The 26,312-nt window shown below is 41.7% G+C and overlaps 1 protein-coding gene across 1 annotated transcript; it reads left to right on the top strand.

Moving 5' to 3' along the window:
• The first annotated feature begins 4,548 nt into the window (after window positions 1-4,548).
• On the top strand, window positions 4,549-23,592 carry LOC127633494 (SH3 domain-binding protein 1-like). Its single transcript, XM_052112644.1, has 18 exons — window positions 4,549-4,757; window positions 6,291-6,332; window positions 8,969-9,074; window positions 15,233-15,309; window positions 15,483-15,594; window positions 15,679-15,755; window positions 15,979-16,066; window positions 16,855-16,923; window positions 17,010-17,100; window positions 18,258-18,385; window positions 19,085-19,196; window positions 19,830-19,911; window positions 20,029-20,109; window positions 20,792-20,905; window positions 21,032-21,129; window positions 21,844-21,982; window positions 22,156-22,415; window positions 23,306-23,592. The coding sequence occupies exons 1-18, from the start codon at window positions 4,711-4,713 to the stop codon at window positions 23,590-23,592; spliced, it is 2,010 nt and encodes a 669-aa protein (XP_051968604.1). The 5' UTR covers window positions 4,549-4,710.
• The last annotated feature ends 2,720 nt before the right edge of the window (window positions 23,593-26,312 follow it).

Genomic DNA, 26,312 nt, shown 5'->3' on the forward strand with positions numbered 1-26,312 from the left:
TACAAGGCTAGAGGACAACTGAGTAAAACCTGGATAGAGGACTTCTAATAAACATTGAGAACACATGGCTCTCCACCCATCAAGGCCTGCTGATCTTCAACTGCCTGTGACACCATTTGTTATAAGCGGAATGATGAAGTATTGTGGTAGACACTTGTGAATGCCAGCTAGTTATGAGGGTAGCATAATTTTATTTACCCTTGGATGGTCTTAATGATCAAGTCCCTACTTTAAACCTGCCTGGTAAAATGTATCCTTTTTTTTTATCATTAATTGCAAAAGCTTGTCATAAAGGCTCTGTTTGCTCAATCTCTCTTCTTTTAATATTAGATTATTCTGCTAGATGGCAACAAACACTAGAAAAGCATTTTTCTACCAAAATATACAGATCTGGAAGGCAGGGGCACTGCAACGTGATTTATAACTCCGCCCATAGACCCCACAGGCCTCTCAATGGACTACAAGCTTAATCTCCGTGTCTTAGCTATGATGTATAACATTTAATCATAAACACTAATTTGTTTATAATCCTTTTTTTTCTTTTTCGTTTTGTTGAACAGCATTTTTCTTGAGACATAACTGGATAATTTACCCAGACAAGCTGAGAGACAAATACATAAAAAAATAAATAAAATGTATATCCCCCTTTCTCCCCAATTTGAAATGCCCAATTCCCACTACTTATTAGGTCCTTGTGGTGGCTCACCTCAGTCCGTCTGGCGGAGGACAAGTCTCAGTTGCCTCCGCTTCTGAGACAGTCAATACGTGCATTTTATCCTGTGGCTCGTTGTGCATGACACCGCAGAGACTCACAGCATGTGGAGGCTCATGCTACTCTCCGCGATCCACTCACAACTTACTACGCACCCCATTGAGAGCGAGAACCACTAATCGTGACCACGAGGAGGTTACCCCATGTGACTCTACCCTCCCTAGCAACTGGGCCAATTTGGTTGCTTAGGAGACCTGACTGAAGTCACTCAGCACGCCCTAGATTCGGACTCACGACTCCAGGGGTGGTAGTCAGCGTCAATACTCGCTGAGCTACCCAGGCCCCTCCGGGGTGTGGGTTCTTGAAAATATGAGTATGAGTGTATATTTTGAACTTTTCTACCATTTTACAACTTTCTCATAAGTTTTTATTTGATTCAGAGTCAAACTGACCCAGAGGTACAAAGTATGGACTTTTTTTTTTTTAGCTTTGTTTATAAATGCCTGAAGTTAAAAAACATACAGTACCATGTTCAGATCACATCTGTAGAGGATGTCATGAAGTTTCACGCTGCATACTTAAGTTGATGTAAATCAGAGTTAAATGTTCAAACTCTGACCCGTGAGTTCATCCAAGGGTTCATTTGATATGATAAACTACAGTGCAGCAACATTCAGTTGAAACAGCACTGTACAATAATTCACAAATGTGTGTTCATACATTTTCTAAATCTACATTTGTAAATGGAGGTACCATGAACTAACACTGAACAATATATTTTTTACAACATTTATTAACATAGTTTTATTTTCATCGTTAGTTTATATTGGTTCATAATGCACTAACTAATGTTACCATACACAGCTTGTAATTTTAAAACGTTTTAGTATATGTTAACATTAACATTAGCCAAGATTAATAAGTGCTTGTTCATCGTTAGTCTTGTTCATTGTAAGTTCATTTTAACTAAAGTAGTTAATATCTCAGTTACAAATATAACTTTGGTTCCCGGAAAGAAGGTAATGAGATGCTGCATCAGTAGCTGATGCTATGCGAACTCCTCCCAGAAGTGACGATCTCTGAAGCCCCTATAGAATTACAGCAATTTATTGGCAGATAGCGCTTGACACTTTGCCCCTTTTGCACATGTCATCGCAGGCATACTCAGTGCTATTTCATCATAATTTTCTATTAAAGGGAGGAGCTATCTATCAGTCCCTAAACAACGAGAAATCAGTAGTGCAGCAAAGACAGGCAGCGTCTCCTTCCCTCCTTTTAGGAAACCAAGTTTACATTTGTAACTGAGACGTTTCCTTTCAAGCCAGTGTCTCGACGCTGCATCAGTAGCTGATGCAATGGAAATCGTATACCATATTGTCTTGAATGGAGGTGGAGAGAACACTTGCAGAGAGACCACCTGAGCCCTTAAAGTAGTAGCAAAAACCTTGGCCACATAACCTTCTCTAGGCTTAAGGACTGCCTTTGACAAGTCCAGTCCAAACTCTAAATAAGAGTCTTTGACCAACAAGACCTGTAGGTCCCCAACATGTTTTACTGAATCCAACGTAAGCTGTCTTTATTGAGATTGTGCAATAAAGCTCACAAAGGGGGACCCGTAATCGCTTCCAAAAACAGCACTTAGTCCCAGACTGTGACAGTAGTGGGGCCATTTCAGAAGTCATTTCCAGCTGCTTGTGCAAGTATGGAAAGAATTGCACTGGCGGTGAAACTCGGAGGCCAACGCATTTAAAACTATTCATCCAGTCGAGTCTTGAGTAAGAAATTCAATCTATAATTAATATTAAATTATTAAAGTAATACACAAGGAATGTAGAATTTGCTCAGTACGTAAAAAGCACAATTAATAGAATGTATAAAGACTTTTACATAATACTGAGTATTGTTGTCAGAAGAACTGGATGTATACAGAGGAGTTTAAAATGTCAAGAAGAGTGACAGATTATATTTAATCAAGAGCATTTATATGATATACAGGTGAAACTCGAAAAATTAGAATATTGTGCAAAAGTTCATTAATTTCAGTAATTCAACTTAAAAGGTGAAACTAATATATTATATAGACTCATTACAAGCAAAGTAAGATATTTCAAGCCTTTATTTGATATAATTTTGATGATTATGGCTTACAGCTTATGAAAACCCCAAATTCAGAATCTCAGAAAATTAGAATATTGTGAAAAGGTTCAGTATTGTAGGCTCAAAGTGTCACACTCTAATCAGCTAAACACCTGCAAAGGGTTCCTGAGCCTTTAAATGGTCTCTCAGTCTGGTTCAGTTGAATTCACAATCATGGGGAAGACTGCTGACCTGACAGTTGTGCAGAAAACCATCATTGACACCCTCCACAAGGAGGGAAAGCCTCAAAAGGTAATTGCAAAAGAAGTTGGATGTTCTCAAAGTGCTGTATCAAAGCACATTAATAGAAAGTTAAGTGGAAGGGAAAAGTGTGGAAGAAAAAGGTGCACAAGCAGCAGGGATGACCGTAGCCTGGAGAGGATTGTCAGGAAAAGGCCATTCAAATGTGTGGGGAGCTTCACAAGGAACGGACTGAGACTGGAGTTACTGCATCAAGAGCCACCACACACAGACGGGTCCTGGACATGGGCTTCAAATGTCAAACGTCTTACCTGGGCTAAAGAAAAAAAGAACTGGTCTGTTGCTCAGTGGTCCAAAGTCCTCTTTTCTGATGAGAGCAAATTTTGCATCTCATTTGGAAACCAAGGTCCCAGAGTCTGGAGGAAGAATGGAGAGGCACACAATCCAAGATGCTTGAAGTCCAGTGTGAAGTTTCCACAGTCTGTGTTGGTTTGGGGAGCCATGTCATCGGCTGGTGTTGGTCCACTGTGCTTTATTAAGTCCAGAGTCAACGCAGCCGTCTACCGGGACATTTTAGAGCACTTCATGCTTCCTTCAGCAGACAAGCTTTATGGAGATGCTGACTTCATTTTCCAGCAGGACTTGGCACCTGCCCACACTGCCAAAAGTACCAAAACCTGGTTCAATGACCATGGTATTACTGTGCTTGATTGGCCAGCAAACTCGCCTGACCTGAACCCCATAGAGAATCTATGGGGCATTGCTAAGAGAAAGATGAGAGCATGAGACCAAACAATGCAGAAGAGCTGAAGGCCGCTATTGAAGCATCTTGGTCTTCCATAACACCTCAGCAGTGCCACAGGCTGATAGCATCCATGCCACGCGCATTGAGGCAGTAATTAATGCAAAAGGGGCCCAAACCAAGTACTGAGTACATATGCATGATTATACTTTTCAGAGGGCCGACATTTCTGTATTTAAAATCCTTTTTTTTATTGATTTCATGTAATATTCAAATTTTCTGAGATTCTGAATTTGGGGTTTTCATAAGCTGTAAGCCATAATCATAAAAATTATATCAAATAAAGGCTTGAAATATCTTACTTTGCTTGTAATGAGTCTATATAATATATTAGTTTCACCTTTTAAGTTGAATTACTGAAATTAATGAACTTTTGCCCGATATTCTAATTTTTCGAGTTTCACCTGTAGCTATATTTAACAGATTAGTGAATTCAAATCCCAACAAGATGTTCAGATTTGTTTGTTTATCGTTGTCTACGAATCAACAAACTGTCTACTCTGATTCAGCTGATAGACAGACAAATACTGATAGCTGATAGCAAATTAACTGAACTGCAATTGCAGCCTCATTGCTGCACCCATTACAAGCTAATCTACTTAAAGATAGGACTGCATGACTTGCACAGCATGATAGGAACATGTCTTTCCTCGTATTAATTTGGTAACTTCCTCTTTCTCTGAGCCGATGTGCACAAATGTGAAGCAGTCAAGTTGAGAGTGTTGTCGACTGCAGTCTGAATAACTGTTTGCCTGTTTATTGAATTCAGAGAGCAATATTTTCCATCAAATGAAGCTACAATACTCTTGACCTGCGCTTACATACACTGGGACTTATAGACGACAGATTCTTCATCACCATGCTGAAGCCGTTTCACATCTTAAAGCAGTTTGGAAATGGGGGGAAGTAAGTACTCACATGTGTTGATTCCGTACTGTTTGTGGTGTTATACAATGTGTGACCAACATGTGAAAATGTTATATAATAAATTCAAACTGTTGAATATTAGAATATTTTTGGTCTTATAGATTTATAGTCTCTTTCTGGACAATGCTGCAAAACCTGATTCCTATAGTGTATTGCTTACCTGTTGCTGTTTATTACTCTATGTCTCCCATATCATTTGTGGTGTAAAATGAAGTCTTATTTCAAAGTCTGTTGTGGTGAAGAACATGTTCTGATGACATTAGAATGAATTGGTGTTTCAAAGCAAGTTTATCTACCAGAAATTGGTCTTTCCATTGTTCAAACATAAAGACAGTACAAGCGTTGGTGTTTGGTTGTGCACACACACACACACACACACACACACACACACACACACACACACAAAGGCCATACAAACATTGTGCACCAGTATTAGGTTTTTAATCTTTTATGTGTGTGGCTTAAAGTATGTTATTTGAAAAGATATTTCAGGAATATTTAGAAAGAAGTTCATTATTATGTAGAGTCTAAAATAATTGACAGTGATTAGGTGATTTCTTTTGAAAAATGTTGTTATGAAAGATGTCTCCTTTGTTGCTGATGATAAAGAGCAAATCTACAGATTGCATTGCACAAGGTGCTAGTTTTGCAACCCACTCTGATATTACATTAACTGGAAATTAAAAGACTTCTTAACTCAAGACCCAAAGCAAAGACAATACCACATTTATAAGACTATTTGTGTGACCTTTGATGTTGAAAACGTCCGGCACATATGACATAATCTAGGTGATGTTACAAAGAAGTTAGTGGAAAAATACCCAGCAGTAACTGTGCCAATCAAACATATTGAAAGGCCACCATCCATGTGTTAATATACTGAGTGTGGATTGTATATGAATAAAGTAATTTCTCTTTTATACTAACATCAGTCTAACATTTGATGCAATTGAACATATAAGTTAAATTACATTTAATCTTTCTCAGTAAATATTTGACACGCTAGAGTTTACATGCTTATTTGGTTTGTATATTTTCTCATAATTGTATAACACAAGAATTGCACAATGGATTGCTATGTTAAAGTGGTTAAAAGAGAGAGAGTAAAATGGTTTTGTGATTCAGCTTGAAGTCCACTTCCCCTCTACTCACTTTGGTCTGTTTCCAACAGCGGCCTTGGCTCTCTAATTTTAGTTTTGGCTGCTTTGGTCACAGTAAAGAAGCAACATATTACTCATTAGTACATCTTTTGCTGTGTATAAATGTTTGTGTGTGTGTGTGTGTGTGTGTGTGTGTGTGTGTGTGTGTGTGTGTGTGTGTGTGTGTGTGTGTGTGTGTGTGTGTGAATTAAATATTATACATTGTATACACTTACAATCTGATTACATAAAAATTTGATTTTAGAACAGAAAGGTTCTATTAATTAAAAAACAAAAAATTGTTTTGCTCCGGATGGAAGTAACCATTTACATTACGTCAGTAATCTGTAAGTGTTGTGTTTCTGGACTGTAGGTCACAAGATGCAACTGACCTTCTCTCAGAGGATCTGGTTTTGATTAGTTGTTTGCACCACTACACCTTTACACCTTAAAGCTGAAGTGTGTAATTTCTGCTCCAGTGGCATCACTTAACAGAATGGCAGAAATACAGATTGTTTTCAAACAGGTTTCCCGAAACTCTCCCCAGTGTGCTGGTGGTCATCAAACAAATAGTCCTGCCCCAAATTCACACCATTGGTTGAGCCAATGAGTGCATTTACATGCACACAAATACACTGATGACAACCAACTATCCGACAACACAACAAAACCGCTTTATTAAGAGATATAAATCATCTGATTATTCTCTACTTTTGATGTCAAAATGTATACAGGCATGCTCACAACACATGCGCATATTGGATAGGCCTGTAAGAACTCCGGTGTTACAGGTGTTTGCATGCAATTCAAAACCGGGGCAATGGGCAAGAGTCTGTGTGTACCCATTGGTTTAAGCTTACAATATTTCCTGCCCATAAGCCTGATAAGGAAAAGCCTTCAATAGCATTTACAGGCCACACGCTGACTTATTAAACATAATCGGTGCAAGATTGTGCATATAAACATGTTCATTGTTGCTGTGTCGGACAGTCAGGGTGCTCATACAAACAGAACAATGTTTTGATAGTACCAAAGAGCCACAGTGTTTACAATTTTCACAAAATCTACCTACAAATGGCTTACTTAAACCACCCTACCAAGCCAAAATGCAGTAACTACGCCAACCCTGGAAGTGAGAAAATGGCTTCAAAGGTGTTTGATTTTCCAGCCAAATGTGAAAAATCTACTCGGTTTTCTCTGAATGTAAGTAGTTGAGCCAAACCTGTCTGTCAGAGTACAAATAACCTAAGAGACCCATTTATAACTTTTTTGACAATGTGTAGTTACTTTCAATTTGCATTTGCAGGGCAGTATATACAGGTGAAACTCGAAAAATTAGAATATCGTGCAAAAGTTCATTAATTTCAGTAATTCAACTTAAAAGGTGAAACTAATATATTATATAGACTCATTACAAGCAAAGTAAGATATTTCAAGCCTTTATTTGATATAATTTTGATGATTATGGCTTACAGCTTATGAAAACCCCAAATTCAGAATCTCAGAAAATTAGAATATTACATGAAATCAATAAAAAAAGGATTTTAAATACAGAAATTTCGGCCCTCTGAAAAGTATAATCATGCATATGTACTCAGTACTTGGTTTGGGCCCCTTTTGCATTAATTACTGCCTCAATGCGGTGTGGCATGGATGCTATCAGCCTGTGGCACTGCTGAGGTGTTATGGAAGACCAAGATGCTTCAATAGCTGCCTTCAGCTCTTCTGCATTGTTTGGTCTCATGTCTCTCATCTTTCTCTTGGCAATGCCCCATAGATTCTCTATGTGGTTCAGGTCAGGCGAGTTTGCTGGCCAATCAAGCACAGTAATACCATGGTCATTGAACCAGGTTTTGGTACTTTTGGCAGTGTGGGCAGGTGCCAAGTCCTGCTGGAAAATGAAGTCAGCATCTCCATAAAGCTTGTCTGCTGAAGGAAGCATGAAGTGCTCTAAAATGTCCCGTAGACGGCTGCGCTGACTCTGGACTTAATAAAGCACAGTGGACCAACACCAGCCGATGACATGGCTCCCCAAACCAACACAGACTGTGGAAACTTCACACTGGACTTCAAGCATCTTGGATTGTGTGCCTCTCCATTCTTCCTCCAGACTCTGGGACCTTGGTTTCCAAATGAGATGCAAAATTTGCTCTCATCAGAAAAGAGGACTTTGGACCACTGAGCAACAGACCAGTTCTTTTTTTCTTTAGCCAAGGTAAGACGCTTGACATTTGAAGCCCATGTCCAGGACCCGTCTGTGTGTGGTGGCTCTTGATGCAGTAACTCCAGCCTCAGTCCACTCCTTGTGAAGCTCCCCACACTTTTGAATGGCCTTTTCCTGACAATCCTCTCCAGGCTACGGTCATCCCTGCTGCTTGTGCACCTTTTTCTTCCACACTTTTCCCTTCCACTTAACTTTCTATTAATGTGCTTTGATACAGCACTTTGAGAACATCCAACTTCTTTTGCAATTACCTTTTGAGGCTTTCCCTCCTTGTGGAGGGTGTCAATGATGGTTTTCTGCACAACTGTCAGGTCAGCAGTCTTCCCCATGATTGTGAATTCAACTGAACCAGACTGAGAGACCATTTAAAGGCTCAGGAACCCTTTGCAGGTGTTTAGCTGATTAGAGTGTGACACTTTGAGCCTACAATACTGAACCTTTTCACAATATTCTAATTTTCTGAGATTCTGAATTTGGGGTTTTCATAAGCTGTAAGCCATAATCATCAAAATTATATCAAATAAAGGCTTGAAATATCTTACTTTGCTTGTAATGAGTCTATATAATATATTAGTTTCACCTTTTAAGTTGAATTACTGAAATTAATGAACTTTTGCACGATATTCTAATTTTTCGAGTTCCACCTGTATGTCTCTGCATATTAAGCTAGGAGAAAATATTGTTTTAAATTGAAAACAATTACAGACTTCAGCTTTAACTGCTGATGACTCTGCTAATCCACTGCTTTTTAGGTACATTATGTATGCTTACAGTACAAATTCAGTGTTGATGAACTTGGATAAATGTCTCATTTTATTTTGCTTTAAGGTGGAACCGCGTGTGGAGCCAGCCAGGAGAGCTGCCCAGATCATCCATAAGAAGTTGGTAGGCTGCCTGCAGAGTCAGCAGGGACTGGACTCAGAGAAACGGATGGTAAGCTAACCTATTTAATCATGTGGATTGTGAGCGTGTTGGCGCAGAATTTGAAGCAGATTACCAGGTGCTGTATATGAGAAATGAGTAACATTCAAGAAGACAAATTAAATGGTCATATGATGAAATGCTTTGCCTGTGGCTATGAATACCATCACAGTGGATTGAAAGGGGATTTTTCCCATCTTGGCTTACTATTTTGTTAAGAAACATAATTCCAAATTGCTCCAGAGATGATGGAGCATTCAGATTGCTGAATCGGTCTTTTGAGGTTCTCGCTTTGTCTGTGTATGAATAACTGTGTCTGGATAAAGAATCAGGATATGCGTTCACCAGGAGTTTAACTTTTTTTCTTTTCAGGAGTGTATTATACAGACCTTCATTTTCTTCGTATTCCTTAAAAGAAATGTAAATAATCAATGTTTTCAAACAGATTCCAGAAAACGTTCCCTGTCTTTCATTGGTTGTACAAACAGATATTCCAACCCAAAACTCATACCATTGGTTTAGCCAGTACTGCTGTTTAGGACTGGACAGGTCACTCAAAAAAACGAATCGGTTACCTTACGTAACCTCGGTTCTCTCTAGAAGAGGGAACGAGTATTGCGTAAGCTAGCTTACGCTACGGAAAGATTCATCTTTTCTGAGATATTGAAGCCAAAAAATTATCCTTAATTTTGTATCCATTGTCAACGCAGTGCAGCAACTGCATACCTTGAGCGGGCTAGCTAGCGAGCTCATAGGTTGCTCTGCGGCAACTGCTGCAGCCTATAGATCTAACTTGAGTGAACTTGCGTCCAATGACAGGCCACGCCGTCACTGCATCAAAGCCCGCCAAAATGGCCGTGGCTAGAGTGCATATAAGCGTAAGTTCAGTAGGCTGGAACCCTGGTTTTCATTGAATGAAGCGAAAATCGCCGTGGCGCTGAAGCACGGCCGGCTACGCAATACTTGTTCCTCTTCTAGAGAGAACCGAGGTTACCTAAGGTAACCGATTCGTTCTCTTACGAGAGGTTCTCTCAGTATTGCGTAAGCTAGCTTACGCTACGGAACCCATTGTCAACGCCGTGCGCGCCAAGCATCCACTGCATGAGCCCCGGGGTGGGGGACCCGGGAGCCCTTGTGAGTGGGGAATAATATTTGGCCGGCAAGAGTGCGGGCCAGTGTGTGTGTAATACATAAGAACATAGTGGGAAGGAAAAGACAGAGCGGCGGTGCCGGTCTGTGTGGAATGTGTCCCATCAGTGCAGCTCACCAGGGGAGCTGTAGCGTATTAAACCGCTAGTAGTTTCGCCTGCAGGGCGGGCACTTCCAGATTGTAAAATCTGACAAAGGTGGAGAGGGAAGCCCAGCCCGCTGCCACACATATGTCGTGAATGGAAATCCCGCTGGACCATGCCCACGAGGAGGCCATGCCTCTAGTGGAGTGAGCCCTAATGCCTAACGGGCATGGTAGGTCTTTTGACGCTGCACGCTGCAGCAATAGCGCCCACTATCCATCTAGACAGTGTCTGTTTCGAGGCGGTGAAACCCTTGGTGCGCCTCCAAACGAAACGAAAAGCTGCTCAGAGCGCCTGAAAGAGGCGGAGCGCGCAGTATACAATCTCAGTGCTCTGACTGGGCAAAGGAGATTGGCGTCGCGTCAGCTATCGGATGCTGGCAGCGCCGATAGGGAAATGATTTGTGCTCTGAAAGGAGTACCGATCACCTTGGGGACATAGCCGTGTCTAGGCTTTAAAATGACCTTGGAGTCACTTGGTCCAAACTCAAGACACGCAGCGCTGACAGACAGCGCGTGAAGGTCTCCCACACGCTTAACTGATGACAGGGCAGTCAGAAAAACGGTTTTGAGTGAAAGGTATTTCAAATCCACGGATTGAAGCGGTTCGAAAGGGGGCTTTCATAGCTTCGAGAACTACGGAAAGATCCCAGATAGGAACCGATGGGGGCGCGGGGTTCATCCTTCTAGCTCCCCTGAGGAAGCGGATGACCAGCTCGCTTTTTCCCAGTGACTGGCCGTGCAGGGGTTCAGCGAACGCCGCGATGGCCGCCACGTACACTTTGAGCGTGGATGGGGATCTGCCCTTATCCAGCAGCTCTTGTAACAACACGAGCAGCGACGACACCCCACATGTCCGTGGGTCCAGGTCTCTGTCGGTGCACCATTTTGAAAACACAGACCATTTGGACGCATAGAGTCTTCTCGTGGAAAGGGCTCTAGCGTGTATGATAGTGTTTATTACTCCTTCTGGCAAAGCGACGGGTAGTCGCTGATCACCCACGTGCAGCGCCCAGCTCTGGGTGGGGATGCCAGATCGTGCCACGAGCTTGAGAGAGGAGATCTGCTCTCACTGGAATGGGCCACGGGCTGTCAGTGACAGCCGCGTAAGCTCCGGGAACCATGTCTGATTCTCCCAGCGCGGGCTATGAGGAGCACCGAGTGACGCTGCTTCCTGATCCTCTGCGCTACCTGTGGCAATAGCGAGACGGGAGGGAAGGCGTAAAGCGGGCGGTTGGGCCAGTCCTGGGCCAGCGCGTCCTCGCTCGAGAAAAATACTGGGCAGTGAGAATTCTCTTCTGACGCAAAGAGGTCTATCTCTGCTCTGCCGAATATACTCCATAACTTCTGGACTGTTTGAGCGTGCAGGGACCATTCCCCTGGGGAAATATTGTCTCTGGACAGTCTGTCTGGGCCGCCATTCAGGTGGCCTGGCACGTGCGTCGCCCTCAGCGAGCGCAGGTGGCACTGGGACCAACTCAGTATGCGTTTTGTCAGATGGAAGAGGTTCCTGGATCTGACACCGCCCTGACAGTTTAGATAGGATACCACAGATCTGTTGTCCGAACGGACCAGGACGTGGTGACCCTGAATGACCGGGAGGAAGCGCACGAGCGCGTACTCGACCGCTATCATTTCCAGACAATTTATGTGAAGGAGCTTTTGATACCATTCGGCCACTGCCCAGGGCTGCAGAGCTGAGATACAGGTCTGAGTCACTCTGATCGGCTGGCGGCCCGTGGCCCAAGCCCGGCGAGATGCGCGGGTGTTTAGCCAATGCTGAAGTGGGCGCCAAATAGTTCAGAATTCGCAAGCCCTGACTCCGCAGGGGTGCGAGCGCCACATCCATGCACTTCGTGAAAGTACGGGGTGCTAAAGACAGGCCGAACGGAAGGACGGTGTATTGATAAACCTGGCCGTCGAGGCTGAATCTCAAGAATGGCCTGTGACGGGATTTATCTGAATCTGAAAGTAGGCATCTTTCAGATCGAGAGAAATAAACCAGTCCCCTGGCGCACATGCGCGAGGAGTTTCCTGATTGTAAGCATTTTGAACGGTCTTTTTGCGAGCACCTTGTTCAAAACCCTGAGATCTAATATTGGTCTGAGGCCGCCGTCTTTCTTGGGGACAAGAAAATAATGGCTGTAAAACCCCGACTCGCTCAGAGAAGGTGGCACTCTCTCTATGGCCCTTTTGCACAGAAGGTTTGCTATTTCTGAACAAAGCATGCAGGCTGCTTCTGTGTTCACAGTAGTTTCGTGCCGCGCTCTGAAGCGGGGAGGGCGGCGATCGAACTGTAGCAAATAGCCCTGTTTTATTGTGCTTAACACCCATTTGGAAATCTCTGGGATAGCTTTCCACGCTTTGAAGCGTAACGCTAGAGGGTGAATGGCCAAGTCACCCTGATTGCCGCACACAGCGAGCTGAACAGAATGTGTGAGCCCGCTTACTGTGCTTATGCATGACTGCTTGCAGACAGCAGGGACAGGCTGTTCTGTGAGTGACTTCCCGATTGAAGTGAATGGGGAAAGAGTCACATCTGTGAAGTGATGCGCGAGCATAGTCACGGGCATGGGACTTTCATACAGAGAGGTGTTTGCTGGCCCTGTGACAGAGCGGGCAGAGAAGGGGCGCGCGCACGGATTCGTGGGCGCGTTTATTGACTCTAACACTCGAGCTGGCTGTGCCTGCTTTATGTGAGTGGGCTCTGATAGGGACACGGGAAGTGTAATGCTTGTGTGTAGGGGTGAACACTGGATTGTGGGCACATTTTCTACACATAAGGCATGGTTGCTTTTCACAAAATTTCTTTTGTTCGCCGTGAAAACGGCATTTGAGTGCAGGCAAGCGGGCAGTATCACCGGCTTGTTGGCTGCTGAATCCACCACTGCAGTAGCCTGAGAGAAGGGGACTGACAGGGGGCGAAGCTTTGACGGTGGTCCGGCCGCGGCGGGACTGAGCCGTCGTTTCCTTAACAAAGCTAGGAGGATTTCGGTTGCTCAGGTTTCAGTGCAATCTTAGGCCGAGGCCCGCAGGGGGGTGGCGGTCTGCGGCGGCTGTCTGAGCGCATTCTAGGGCGGCCGCCCTGTCGACGCTGAGAAGTCTGGCTTTGCTGAGCTGGGCGCTGTGAAGAGGCTCGTGCAGGAGGCTGGTCACGTGGGCGGCCTGCAGAGGAGCTAGCGCGACGAGGCAGGAAGAGATTCATGGCTTGGGTGGCTTTCTAGACTTCCGAAAAACGGTCAACAATGCCACTCACCGCGGAACCGAAGAGACCGGACGGAGAGAGCGGCGCGTTGAGGAACGTGGAGCGCTCAGCTTCTCCCATATCGGCTAGTGTTAGCCATAGGTGTCTCTCGGTCACAGTCAGCATGGCCATGCACTTCCCTAGGGCTTGAGCTGCAGCTTTGGTGACACGAAGGGCGAGATCCGTCGCGCTCCTTAGATCTGAAACAGCCTCTGGGCGCCTGCCTTTCTCATCCCATTCTCGGAGAAGGTCCGCTTGGAGGATCTGTAAAACGGCCATGGAATGCAGAGCAGATGCGGCTTGGCCGGCGGCGGCATAGGCGCGGCCAACACAGGCGGAAGTAGTTCTGCAGGCCTTAGACGGGAGCACTGGCTTAGACCGCCATCTCGCGGAGGGCGGGCAAAGGTGTGCTGCTACCGAATCCTCGACCGGGGGGATGGAAGAGTAGCCCCTCTCGGTGGCGCCGTCCACCAGAGCAAGAGAGGTGGAGACGTGGGATCCTGGGTTCCTGGCCGAGAGAGGCGCGTTCCACGATTTAGAGAGCTCGGCGTGGAGTTCCGGCAGGAAGGGCGCGGCCCGGCCTTCCTCGACTCTGGCGCGGGTCCTGCTGGATTCCTGGGCCGAGGAGGAGGCTTGGGAGCCTGACCACTCCTCGCTGTCCGAAGCCATGATGGAACAGCAGCCCTTATCCTCCGCCTCGTCGCGCAGGTGGTGCGAGGCATCTTAAAAAAGACGCTCGTTGCTCTTTTTGTGAAGTTCGCTGAGGAACTTGCTTGCTCTAAAAAGGATACGTCGCCGGATGGCGTAGCTCGCAGGATGGCTGAAGGTGGCGAAGACGGCCGGCTTCTTCGAGCACTGTCCAAGCTTGCTAGATGCCCCTCGAACGGCGACGCGGCTTCTGCAGTTCAGAGATGCGAAGAGCTTCGCTGAATAGATGAAAATCAGGGTTCCAGCCTACGAACTTACGCTTATATGCACTCTAGCCACGGCCATTTTGGCGGGCTTTGATGCAGTGATGGCGCGGGCGCCTGTCATTGGACGCAAGTTCACTCAAGTTCGTCTATAGGCTGCAGCAGTTGCCGCAGAGCAACCTATGAGCTCGCTAGCTAGCCCGCTCAAGGTATGCAGTTGCTGCACTGCGTTGACAATGGATACAAAATTAAGGATAATTTTTTGGCTTCAATATCTCAGAAAAGATGAATCTTTCCGTAGCGTAAGCTAGCTTACGCAATACGAGAGAACCTCTCATAAGACAACAGAGAAATTGATTTAAAGAGCCACAGTTACACTTTTAGTTGAAATCAACCTACAAATGGCTGACTTATAGTTGAACCTGCATATTAGGCTGAGATTCAATTAATATCTCAGCATATTACATATTTACAAAGGATTACATAAAAAATAAAAAACCTGCCCCATTTCTCTGTTTTTTGCTCATCTTTTCACTTATTCGTCTTCCGTTTCCCCTTGTCTTGTCACTTGGAGAAAGGGAAAATTAAATTACACATGATACCCATGTAAACTAATATAAATAAACAGGAGAAAATTGGAAGTATTGGAAAACATGCCATAGCACAAAGGATTTCCTGATATTCATAACACACTTTTCTCATTCATACTTTTCCTCATTTACAGAAAAGGTTACCCCTCATGATGCTGTCTGTCAGTATGGCTGAGAGCTTTAAAGATTTTGATGGTGAATCTTCTATTAGGTAAGTATTTTAATTGACACAAATGGTGAATAGTGATACTTGTAAAAATATTAGATTTACTGTTGGCAGATTTAAGGCTAAATGCCACAATACAGCACAGTTGCCTTAGAAATGGTCTCTTGTGAATAAAAAATATCAAGTTTCTAAGCACACCCGGTCTTGCCTTCCTGCAGAAAGGTTCTGGAAATGTGCTGCTTCATGCAAAATTTTCTGGCACAGACTTTGGCTGACTTTGAGATGAAGTTGGAGAAAGAAGTTCTAGTACCTCTTAATAAGCTCAGTGAGGTAGCTCCTTTCTAACTACCAAACCTAACATATAACCTGTTGGAAAAAACAATATTCCTCATCTTTCAAATGTTATCCATGCAGGAAGACCTCCCAGAGATCTTGAAAAACAAGAAACAGTTTGCTAAACTTACAACAGACTGGAATAATGCTCGCAGCAGGTAAACATTTGACCATTTTCACATAACCAAAACCAGTCGATGACTGTAGAGTTCTTTTAGTCAACATTCCCATACCAGTTTAAGTGAAAGGCTCTTTGAACATATCACCCCATAAACGTTTACATCCTTCATACATGAGGAACAATATAATTGTGTTACAGTGTTATGTATATTGTTCACAATCGGTGCATATTTAATTTCTCCTTTATACTTTTATTTTTAGATCTCAAACCAGCACTGGTCCACAGGCTAAGCAGGATGGCCTAAGAGACGATCTAGAGGAAGCCTGGAGGAGACTTGAATCCATCAAGGTTAAACAAGCCAAAACACTATACCATTTAATGCTTGGTCCAGATAGTTGAACCTTTACAGCTAGAAGTGCACATGCTGTGGCAGGTGAAAGGCCACAATTTGCAGTAACTTTTTACATTTGATTAACTTAAAGTTTCACTCAGTAAATTTTTTATAAAAATATATATAAATAAATAAAACGTATAAAAAATGAAAAAATCAAGTATTGATTTTAGCCAAATTATTGAGATCACATGACCAGCCGAGTCCAACTCACATAAGGTTGTGTAACCTCCCAGTTATTGGACACTATTGCTCATAGAGTAAATTAATGATGTCTGAATAATGTCAAATAGTGCATTTCTACAATGACATTGGTAACTGCATTTGTGTGATGCTGCTGCATCCACTCCAATAGCTGTCAGTATAAGTCCAGCTGCCATATTGGTCAGCACAACATAAACAAAAAAACTACTGAGTGCACCTAGCCTAGTGCACATGCTCTGACATGCCTATGAGGGTGACATGAGTTTCAATCTGCCCATCTACGTGTTTGTTCAACTGTTTCACTGTTTGTTCATTCTTTGCCCCTTCATTTCCGATCAACTCTTTACTATCTTATGAATGAAAGGGCCAAGAAAAGCATGTAATATATAGTGAAAGAGATGATCTAAACAAATTTAAAAGGGTTTGCTAGGAAAACATAACTTTTGTGATCCCATCAGGTTTCGCTATTACTATCTGAGGCTTCTTTGGTTTTATGGAACGTACAGGATATAAATTAAATAATAAATTTTCTTTCTTGCAGGATCAGTACTCTGCAGACCTCTATCATTTTGCCACTAAAGAGGATGAGTACGCCAGCTACTTCATTCGTGTGAGTACCTAATGTATGTCTTCATTATAGGGGGTAATGTGCACAATCCACAGATAAACGGACCTCTAACTGGTACTTTCTGACAGCTTTTAGATCTGCAAGCTGAATATCACAGGGTCTCATATGAATTCCTGGAGAAAAATATAACCGAGCTCAAAGAGAGCCACAGCAGCACAGGTGAGCAGAGCATGTTAAGCAGTGATTTAAACAATTAAATAAGAGTCATTTATGGTGGGGACGGGTGGGACATCCCGTTTTCCACAGGACTTCCATCCAGGTACTGGCCAGGCTCAACCCTACTTAGCTTAAGTGGGCAACCAGGCGAGAGCTGGAGGGTGAAATGGCTGAAGTGTTTCAATCCAGCAATATCCCAAACTTTGCCTAAAAATATGTAAATAGAAACCCAGCTATTGCCAGATAAATTTTGGAGGCAGTCGCCTTTAAAGGATTTTATTTATTTAAAAAAAAAAATTCTCACATTTTCTCCCCAATTTGGAATGTCCAATTCGCAATGTGCTCTAGGTCATCGTGTTGGCATAGTGACTCGCCTCAGTCCAGGTGGTGGAGGATGAATCTCAGTTGCCTCCTCGTCTGAGACAGTAAATTCGTGCATCTTATCACATGGCTTGTTGAGCACGTTACCGCAGAGACCTAGCATGTGTGGAGGCTTCACACCACGGGCGGACAGCATCGAGTCATCTCTGGAGGCTTCCACACACAACTCACCACGCGCCCCACTTAGAGCGAGAATCACACTATAGAGACCACGAGGAGGTTAACCCAACGTCACTCTACCCACCCTAGCAACAGGGCCAATTGGTTGCTTAGGAGACCTGACTGGGGTCACTCATGGGATTCGAACTTGTGACTCCAGGTGTGATAGTCAGTGTCTTTGCTCGCTGAGCTACCCAGGTCCCCTAAATTATTTGTTTTAATTACTTCAAAATGTAGTTTACAATATAGGCCTATGTTCCTTAGCAATTATGTGAATTGTAGAGGTGAATTTTGTTGCATCATTTGGGCCAGTGTTGTAGAAATATGTGGATAGAAACTATTGTTCAAATTTCAGTTTTAACTTGGAAATGTGCAAATACTCTACTACAGTCTTGATTTTCAGATCAATACATCACATAGATGATTTATCTATCTAAACAGTAAAAGATCATGTTAAATTATTTATAATGTATTCATATCCATAAGCCTTTGCCATTTTGTGACATCACCACCCCTCCCCCACTGTCCCCACTACTTTTTTACAAACAAAGTGACACCCCTGATATTTGTTTTCACATCTTCAAAGAGTGTATTTTTCTGTTAAATTATAAAACCCCAAGTGACTACATCAGAAAAGAAGGTATTCGGAGAGCCTCTGCTGTCTCACCTTCAGAGCTGTGGGCGAAAGATTGCTGTTCCCATTGAGGAGTGTGTAAGCATGCTGCTTCATACAGGACTCAGAGAAGAGGTAAGCATTTGCCTTGCCCACACACACGTATTTAAATGCAATTGACCACATATGCACCGCTTCACCTACACACTCGCACAAATAGCTGCACACCCACATAACTGCATGCATATCACTACACTTTTTTTCTCCTTTTTCTTTCGTTCATGTCCTTTGTTTTGCTTATCGACTCTCATCATCACTATCTCTTACTATCTGTCTTAACAACTATCATCTAGGGGGTTGTAGGTGGATGTATCATTCTTGAGCAGGAGTTTCCATATTATTTGTGTGTTAAAAATGTGTTATGATCCATCACTGGAAAATGTGTTATTCTTAGTATTCATTTAATGCTGATCCATGAATGTATCCACTAATCTACAAAATCCCAGGACCCAAAGTGGCAGCAATTTAGCAGTCAAATAAAAAATGTTGCAAGTTCATTTGAGCTCTTGAATTGTTCAGCAATGGTTAGGGTTAGGTTAGGGTTTATAAAGCAATAATGAAATCACTGTAATGTTGTCTAATCACTGTAAGGATATTCACAGCTCAATGCTATTAAAATTGTTGTTTACACACTCACACAAATAACAGCACACCCACATAACTGCATGCCAAATATCACAACATTTATTTTTCTCTTTTGTTCATGTCTTTGTTTTGCTTTTCATCTCTCATCTTCACTATCGTTTACTGTCTGTCTTAACAACTGTCATCTAGGGGTTGTTCAGGCTAACAGCTGCTGCATCTGTTGTAAAAAAATTGAAGAGCTGTCTGGATTCAGGGACGGTCGACCAAAATGAGTTCAGCACTGACCCTCATGCTGTGGCAGGTGAAAGGCCACAATTTGCAGTAACTTTTTACATTTGATTAACTTAAAGTTTCACTCAGTAAATTTTTTCACCATAAAATATATATAAATAAATAAAACGTATAAAAAATGAAAAACTTTTGTAAAATATGTTTAAAATCAAGTATTGATTTTAGCCAAATTATTGAGATCACATGACCAGCCGAGTCCAACTCACATAAGGTCGTGTAACCTCCCAGTTATTGGACACTTTTGCTCATAGAGTAAATTAATGATGTCTGAATAATGTCAAATAGTGCATTTCTACAATGACATTGGTAACTGCATTTGTGTGATGCTGCTGCATCCACTCCAATAGCTGTCAGTATAAGTCCAGCTGCCATATTGGTCAGCACAACATAAACAAAAAAACTACTGAGTGCACCTTCAAAAGGTGCATTTGTTAAGCTTTTAGCTATTTTTAATGTAAAATAATGAGAAGATTTGGGGAAGTGTAAAAAGTGCTTTGCAGGTCATACCGTGGCTGCAAAGTGTGGCTGAGGTGACAAACGTCTATGTATTCGAACAACCCTGATACGTTTTTAGGTTTCAAGGTAAACAAAATGCAAAGCTTATAAAATTGTACTTATTTAAAATAGTGTGGTCTATTTGCAGGGGTGCTGAAGTGTTACTTGAGAGAGTTGCCTGAACCACTCATGACATTTGAACTATATAATGACTGGTTCAAAGCAGCAGGGTAAGTTTGGGGGTTGTGTCTTATTCATTTCCGTACTGATGGTGTTTTCAAGATGGGAAAACTCCTCAGGTGCCAATCTTGGAGATATGTTGATTGTCTTATTTCTTATATTGTTAGAGAAAAAGATACAGATGAAAAACTGAAACAGCTGCAGATGGCGTTGCAAAAACTTCCCACAGAAAACTACAATAACCTTAGGTACAGTAGATTTTCAACTCTCTTTTAAGCTTTTCAATGAATAATTCTCACAAAAAAAGAAGGAAAAAAAGGGAATTTGAGGACTTTTCATGCAGTTCTTTTAGCATACAATGAAAGTTCATAGTGACCACATCTGTCAAGCTCCAAAAGGACACAAAACAACAATAAATACATTACAAATGTCCAAATGCACTATATTCCACATATTTTGGTTGTTATTTACTCCTCTGCAGCTGGCAAACATTACCTCCCATTCCACATATTCAAACTGGCATTTCCATGTGCCATTACAACACACACAAGTACAAATGTGACATCAAAACTGGTATGGTATATCTTATTTGAATCTTAATGTGGATGCAAATGAGATTTTAGAGGTTATCAGTGAATAACCGCTTTAATTTAATCTGTTCTTCACACAAATCTATTGTATGGCTTTAAAAGCACATAAGTTATGTGGTCTATATTTATGGTTCTTTTCTAGCATTTTTGTTTTTGTTGTCCTTTTTGGAGTTTGACAGACATGGACACTATGTACTTGCATTACTCTTTGTGTGTGTTCCATGATATTAGTAAGTAATGACAGTATTTAAATTTTTGTGTAAACTATAACTTTGATGTTAATTTTCACTCCACACTTTTACTGACTGTCGACCTATCACTTTTTATCTCTTTCTGTCAGGTACCTTGTGCAGTTTCTGTCACACTTGTCAGAGCAGCAAGCAGTGAATAAAATGACACCCAGTAATATTGCTATAGTGCTTGGGCCTAATCTACTGTGGCCTCGCTGTGAGGGGTCAGTCTAGCACACACATACACACAAGTTTTCTCAAACAAAAAAGACCACCTGGACTTTTCAACAATGCATTTAGAACTTTGTATATCCTATTACTTTATATCCCTCTGCATTTCTCCATTTTAGAGAGACTTCCTTGCTGGACATGGCATCTGCTTCTTCAGTGCAAGTTGTGACTATCATAGAGCCACTTATACAGTATTCCAAGAGCCTCTTCCCTGAAGGTGCTGAAATATTACTGTTATATGGTGATAAACTGCTGTTTATAATGACATGGGAACAGCCATTTATATGTTTGTATTATTGTATCATCGTTGTAACAGTTTAAGGTTGGGCAAGGAGGGGATAGGGACAGGGACTGGATAAACAGTCAAAGTCATATTTAATGTAAAAGGAAAACATAAACACACACGGCAGCTGCGTGTGGCTCTCTCTCTCCTAAACTGCCACATCCAGCTGCTCTCCTCGGCGACACTGTCCCGAGCCGACAGCAGCGAGTCCTCTGACCCCTGGCGGACGGAACGCCCTTCGTGTTCTGGCGGCCGCTAGCGAGCCCCTCCTCCCCTCGTGGATGGCAGGCACTCCTCCACGTCCAGGTGGCCGGCAGCGACTCCTCCGTCCACAGCTACTCCTTTTTGGCAGGCGGCAGTGGCGAGGTTATCTCTATCTCCTCACTCTCTCTCTCACTGTCGCTCTGCCTCGCCAATGTAACAGTTAAAGGTCAGGCGAGGAGGAGGTGGGAACCGGCATTGTTTACTCACCTTATGTTGTTACCTCCCCAATTCAAGAGAACTCAAAAAGTATAAATTTAGCAAAATGTCCAAGATGCTCTTTTACATACAATGACAGTGGATGGGGACTAGGGGCTGTAAAGCTCTAAAAATGACCAAAAAAAAAAAAAGCGGCAGCTAGCAGAGTAACAAAATGTTTATTTTTAGAAGCTGATTTTGAGATGCAAGAGCCACCTGCAAGACCAGATTTGAAAAATCTGATCGCGACAATATCCCAGAGATCTCTTTCTGACAGTGTTTTTCCTTCTTCCCTCTCTGGCCAAACATCCCTCTCAAAAACTGACAGGTACTGAGCCTTTTTCAGTCATTGCTGAGGTTTTAAACCTACTAATTAACCAACCAACCAACCAGATTTTAAACCATAAATTAAATTGAATACAGAAATTGTGAGGTCTGTAAATGTAGAAAAGGATCAGATATGATTGTATTAATTTGGGCATGCTTCTTTTCCTATTTCAGCTCAGCATCATCTGAGGACTTTGGGGCGACACTGCATGTTAAAACTACTATTATGTGGGAGAACAATGATTCTGATCCAGTAGCTCAGCTACCTACTCAGAATTACATCCCCACTCCCCTTCCCCGTTACACTCCTGTTAACTCCCAGTCCCAGAGCCAAAACCAGGCTATGACACGGTGCTCCAGCCAACCAGAGCCTACTCAGGAGTTGCCTTCCCAGTCCCAGGAGCCCACTTTGAAGATCACTGCTCCTTATAAATGTATGTGGCCATTTCAGTGTCCCCACACCCTTTGACCAATATACAGTATTTTCAATGACTTTTTCAGTCATTCATCATAACTGGAAAATTATATTAAAAAATACGTTTATAGAAATTGCACTATAATTTCCAGTTAGTTGAATATTTTAACTCCCAGGAAATATATGCTCACTATAGAAATTTCCTATAAATTCTTTTCCATTTTATAAGAGATAGTTCACCCAAAAATATTATTTACTCGCCCTTATCCCATCTCAAACTTGTATAGGACTTTTTTTCTTCTGTGGAACACAACAATATTTTAAAGCATGTATGATGTGTTTTGTCCACACAGTGTAAGCCAATGGGGTCCAAAACTTTTAAGCTCCAAAAGGACATAGAGGCAGCAATAATTTGAGTGGTTTAGTCAAAAGCAATACGATCACATTGAGTGAGAAACAGACTGAAATTTAAGTCCTTATTCACTATAAATTTTGACATCCACAGTCTCCTTGGTGCATTCATGAAAGTAGCTTGTGAATGAGTATGGAATACTTTTTTTGCTGCTTTTATGTCCTTTTTGTAGCTTGAAGGTTTAGAATCTCAATGACTTACATTGTATGAACAAAAACACATCACGTATCCTTCAAAATATCTTTGTTTGTGGCCAGCAGAAAACATATAGTCATATGAGTTTGAAACAGCATAAGGATGAGCAAATGATGTGAGAAATATTATTTTTGGTTGAACTATTCCTTTGATGTCCATCACTTTTCCAGGTCTTAAAATCACAGTTTAAAAATTCCCAGATTTTTTAAAACCCTGCTGTTTATGGATTTTAAAAGCTATTTGTGTGTGGAATTATTGTTGGAGAAGCTGAATTTGCCATTCCTATTCTTTGCATATTACAGCAAGTAGGTCCTTCATTCCACACAAGGCACCAAAACTCGGCAAAGGCCCTTCTGTGAGACAAGCAGGATCTTTATCTGTAACCCAGCCACGAGCTTTACCCGTTCCTCTGCCTAGAGTCTCTGAGGCACAACCACCTGCCTCGCCCAAGCCTGAAACCACCTGTGTTCAACTGCCTGCATTGCCTGAAGGTGGACCACCAAAGAAAACCCAAGGCAGAAGACCCACAGTCCCTCCTCCCCAACCACCCCAAGCACTGAACAAGCAGCTCTCCTTCCCAGCTCAATGAGTCTTGGAAAGGAAAGTTAACGACTGGAAAATGCACTTACAAAAAACAGTCTTTTGTTTTGACAATAAAGATCAATCTTATAACAGTTTATACTGCATCCTTTGACTTGGTTGCAGTATTCTCAGGTTAATGCTTTTAACTATGCTGTCTTTTTAATAAGCATTTTTGTAACACTGGTCTTCCTGTAGTGTTTTGTTGATCTGCTCTAGAGATACATGTTTTCTAAGGGCTTTCACAAACAAATATATCACAAACAATCTAGCTTCCTTTGGTCTGGAATGTACTGACACATCACATGAGCTATTTATAGATAAGCCGTAGTGAACGCTTATTCTGAAGCACCATAATAGGCAAATCATGCTCACACATGTTCACATTTTTTTTTTTTTTTAAGGCTGATGTTGTTTATAACATCTTTTTGAAAAATTAGGTAACATACATTGGTATTTTGTACATTGTCCAAAGCCACACACGTATACGTACATTATGTATATATATATCATGTGATTAAGGGAATGGAGAAGTCAACTCCTTTTAAACCAGACTTATATTCAAGCAAAATTCATATTCATATATAATCATATTTTCATAATACATTGATAAACGTAGGTGGGTATCATAAAATATTTATGAGTATTGTGTTGATCAGAAGATTTTTAACATGTAATAAAGGAAGGACATGAGAAAATGACAGACTTTTCATTATTTTTTTCATTATCTATCTTTTTGCTTTTGCAAAAGATCTTCGAACACATCCCAGTCTTGTAAACCACTGTGACCTGTAGTTAGTTTGTCTTATTTTGTAGAGATTGCTAGTTTCTCAGTGTCTGAAAATAAAACTGCCACACAAGTTCATCCTCAATGGGCATCTATCAAAACTAAACGAATATGAAATGCTTAATTTTTGTGTAAAAACTGCAGTTAAAGTGTTTTGCATAGTCAGTTAGCTAGCAGGTATATGTCTGTTCAGACTTCTACATGGTATCACTGTACACTATATACTGTCTATCACTTATAGTTTAAAGATTGACTTGCAAAAGGACTGACAGAATTTGCAAAATCAATATACTGCAAAAACTGTATATTTTAATGGTATAGTTATAGCTAGTTGTGTTCATCAAAATAGATCTCTATTGTTTCTTACAGAGCAACCATAGCAGGTTGTATTTTATTGAATCAAAGCTAGTGTTTAAGGTAATGAAAAGGTGAGATCATAGATGATAGAAACTTTAGGACGCTGAAATTAGTTAATGAATTGCCACATTTCTGTCATACGCCTCCAGGGCTTGATTAAATTCTTTGCATTCTCTCCATATAAATATCTCTCTGTGCAAACATAAAGATGCCTAGAATCTAGACACGGAAAAACCTGCAGTTAACTCTCTTACACCTCTCATGGTTCCTGAACAACAACATGCACATTGGCGGCCAAAAGTTTGGAATAATGTACAGATTTAGCTCTTATGGAAAGAAATTGGTACTTTTATTCACCAAAGTGGTGTTCAACTGATCACAATGTATAGTCAGGACATTAATAACGTGAAAAATTATTACAATTTGAAAAACATTTCAGATCTTAAACTACTTCAAAGAGTTCTCATCAAAAACATCCTCCCAAAATTACCCATTCCAGCTGTCAGTTTGTCCAGATACTCGGGTGACATTTCACCCCACACTTCCAGTAGCACTTGCCATATATGTGACTGTCTTGTCGGGCACTTCTCGCGCACCTCACAGTCTAGCTGATCCCACAAATGCTCAATGGGGTTAAGATCCATAACACTCTTTTCCAATTATCTGTTGTCCAATGTCTGTTTCTTTGTGCACTCTAACCTTTTCTTTTTGTTTTTCTGTTTCAAAAGTGACTTTTTCTTTGCAATTCTTCCCATAAGGCCTGCACACCTGAGTCTTCTCTTTACATGAAACTGGTGTTGAGCGGGTAGAATTCAATGAAGCTGTCAGCTGAGGACATGTGAGGTGTCTATTTCTCAAACTAGAGACTCTGATGTACTTATCCTGTTGTTTAGTTTTACATCTGGTCTTCCACATCTCTTTCTGTCCTTGTTAGAGACAGTTGTCCTTTGTCTTTGAAGACTGTAGTGTACACCTTTGTATGAAATCATCAGTTTTTGGCAATTCATTCCTCAAAACAATGATTGACTGATGAGTTTCTAGAGAAAGCTGTTTCTTTTTTTGCCATTTTTGATCTAATATTAACCTTAAGACATGCCAATCTTTTGCATAATGTGGCAACTCAAAAACAAACATAAAAACAATTTTAAGCTTAATTTAACGAACCAAATAGCTTTCAACTGTGTTTGATATAATGCCAATTGATTTTGTAGAACCAAATTAGCAATTTAGCATGATTACTAAAAAACAAAAAGGTATTGGAGTGATGGCTGCTGGAAATGGGGTCTGTCTATATTTGATAAAAAATGACTTTTTTCAAATAGTGATGGTGCTGTTTTATACATCAGTAATGTCCTGACTATACTTTGTGATCAGTTGAATGCCACTTTGGTAAATTAAGGAACAAATTTCCTTTTGAAACAGCAAAATCTGTACATTATTCCAAACTTGTGGCCATCAGTGTAGCTCTAACCAAATGTCAAAATATCCACATAGATTCACCGACATTTCTAGTGGTGGTACTGTGGTGGTACTTTCGTATGTGATACTTTCTTCAAATCTGCATGAAAGTAGGGGTACATCCGATA

Source organism: Xyrauchen texanus, chromosome 40 (assembly GCF_025860055.1).
Source record: "Xyrauchen texanus isolate HMW12.3.18 chromosome 40, RBS_HiC_50CHRs, whole genome shotgun sequence".
In the NCBI taxonomy this organism is placed as follows: Eukaryota; Metazoa; Chordata; class Actinopteri; order Cypriniformes; family Catostomidae; genus Xyrauchen; species Xyrauchen texanus.

Coding starts and splice junctions, on each gene's coding strand:
- LOC127633494 (XM_052112644.1), top strand. CDS start 4,711: ATGCTGAAGCCGTTTCACATCTTAAAGCAGTTTGGAAATGGGGGGAA. Junction 19,197..19,829: donor TGACCCTCATGCTGTGGCAG/GTGAAAGGCCAC, acceptor GTCTATTTGCAG/GGGTGCTGAAGTGTTACTTG. Junction 22,416..23,305: donor GATCACTGCTCCTTATAAAT/GTATGTGGCCAT, acceptor TGCATATTACAG/CAAGTAGGTCCTTCATTCCA.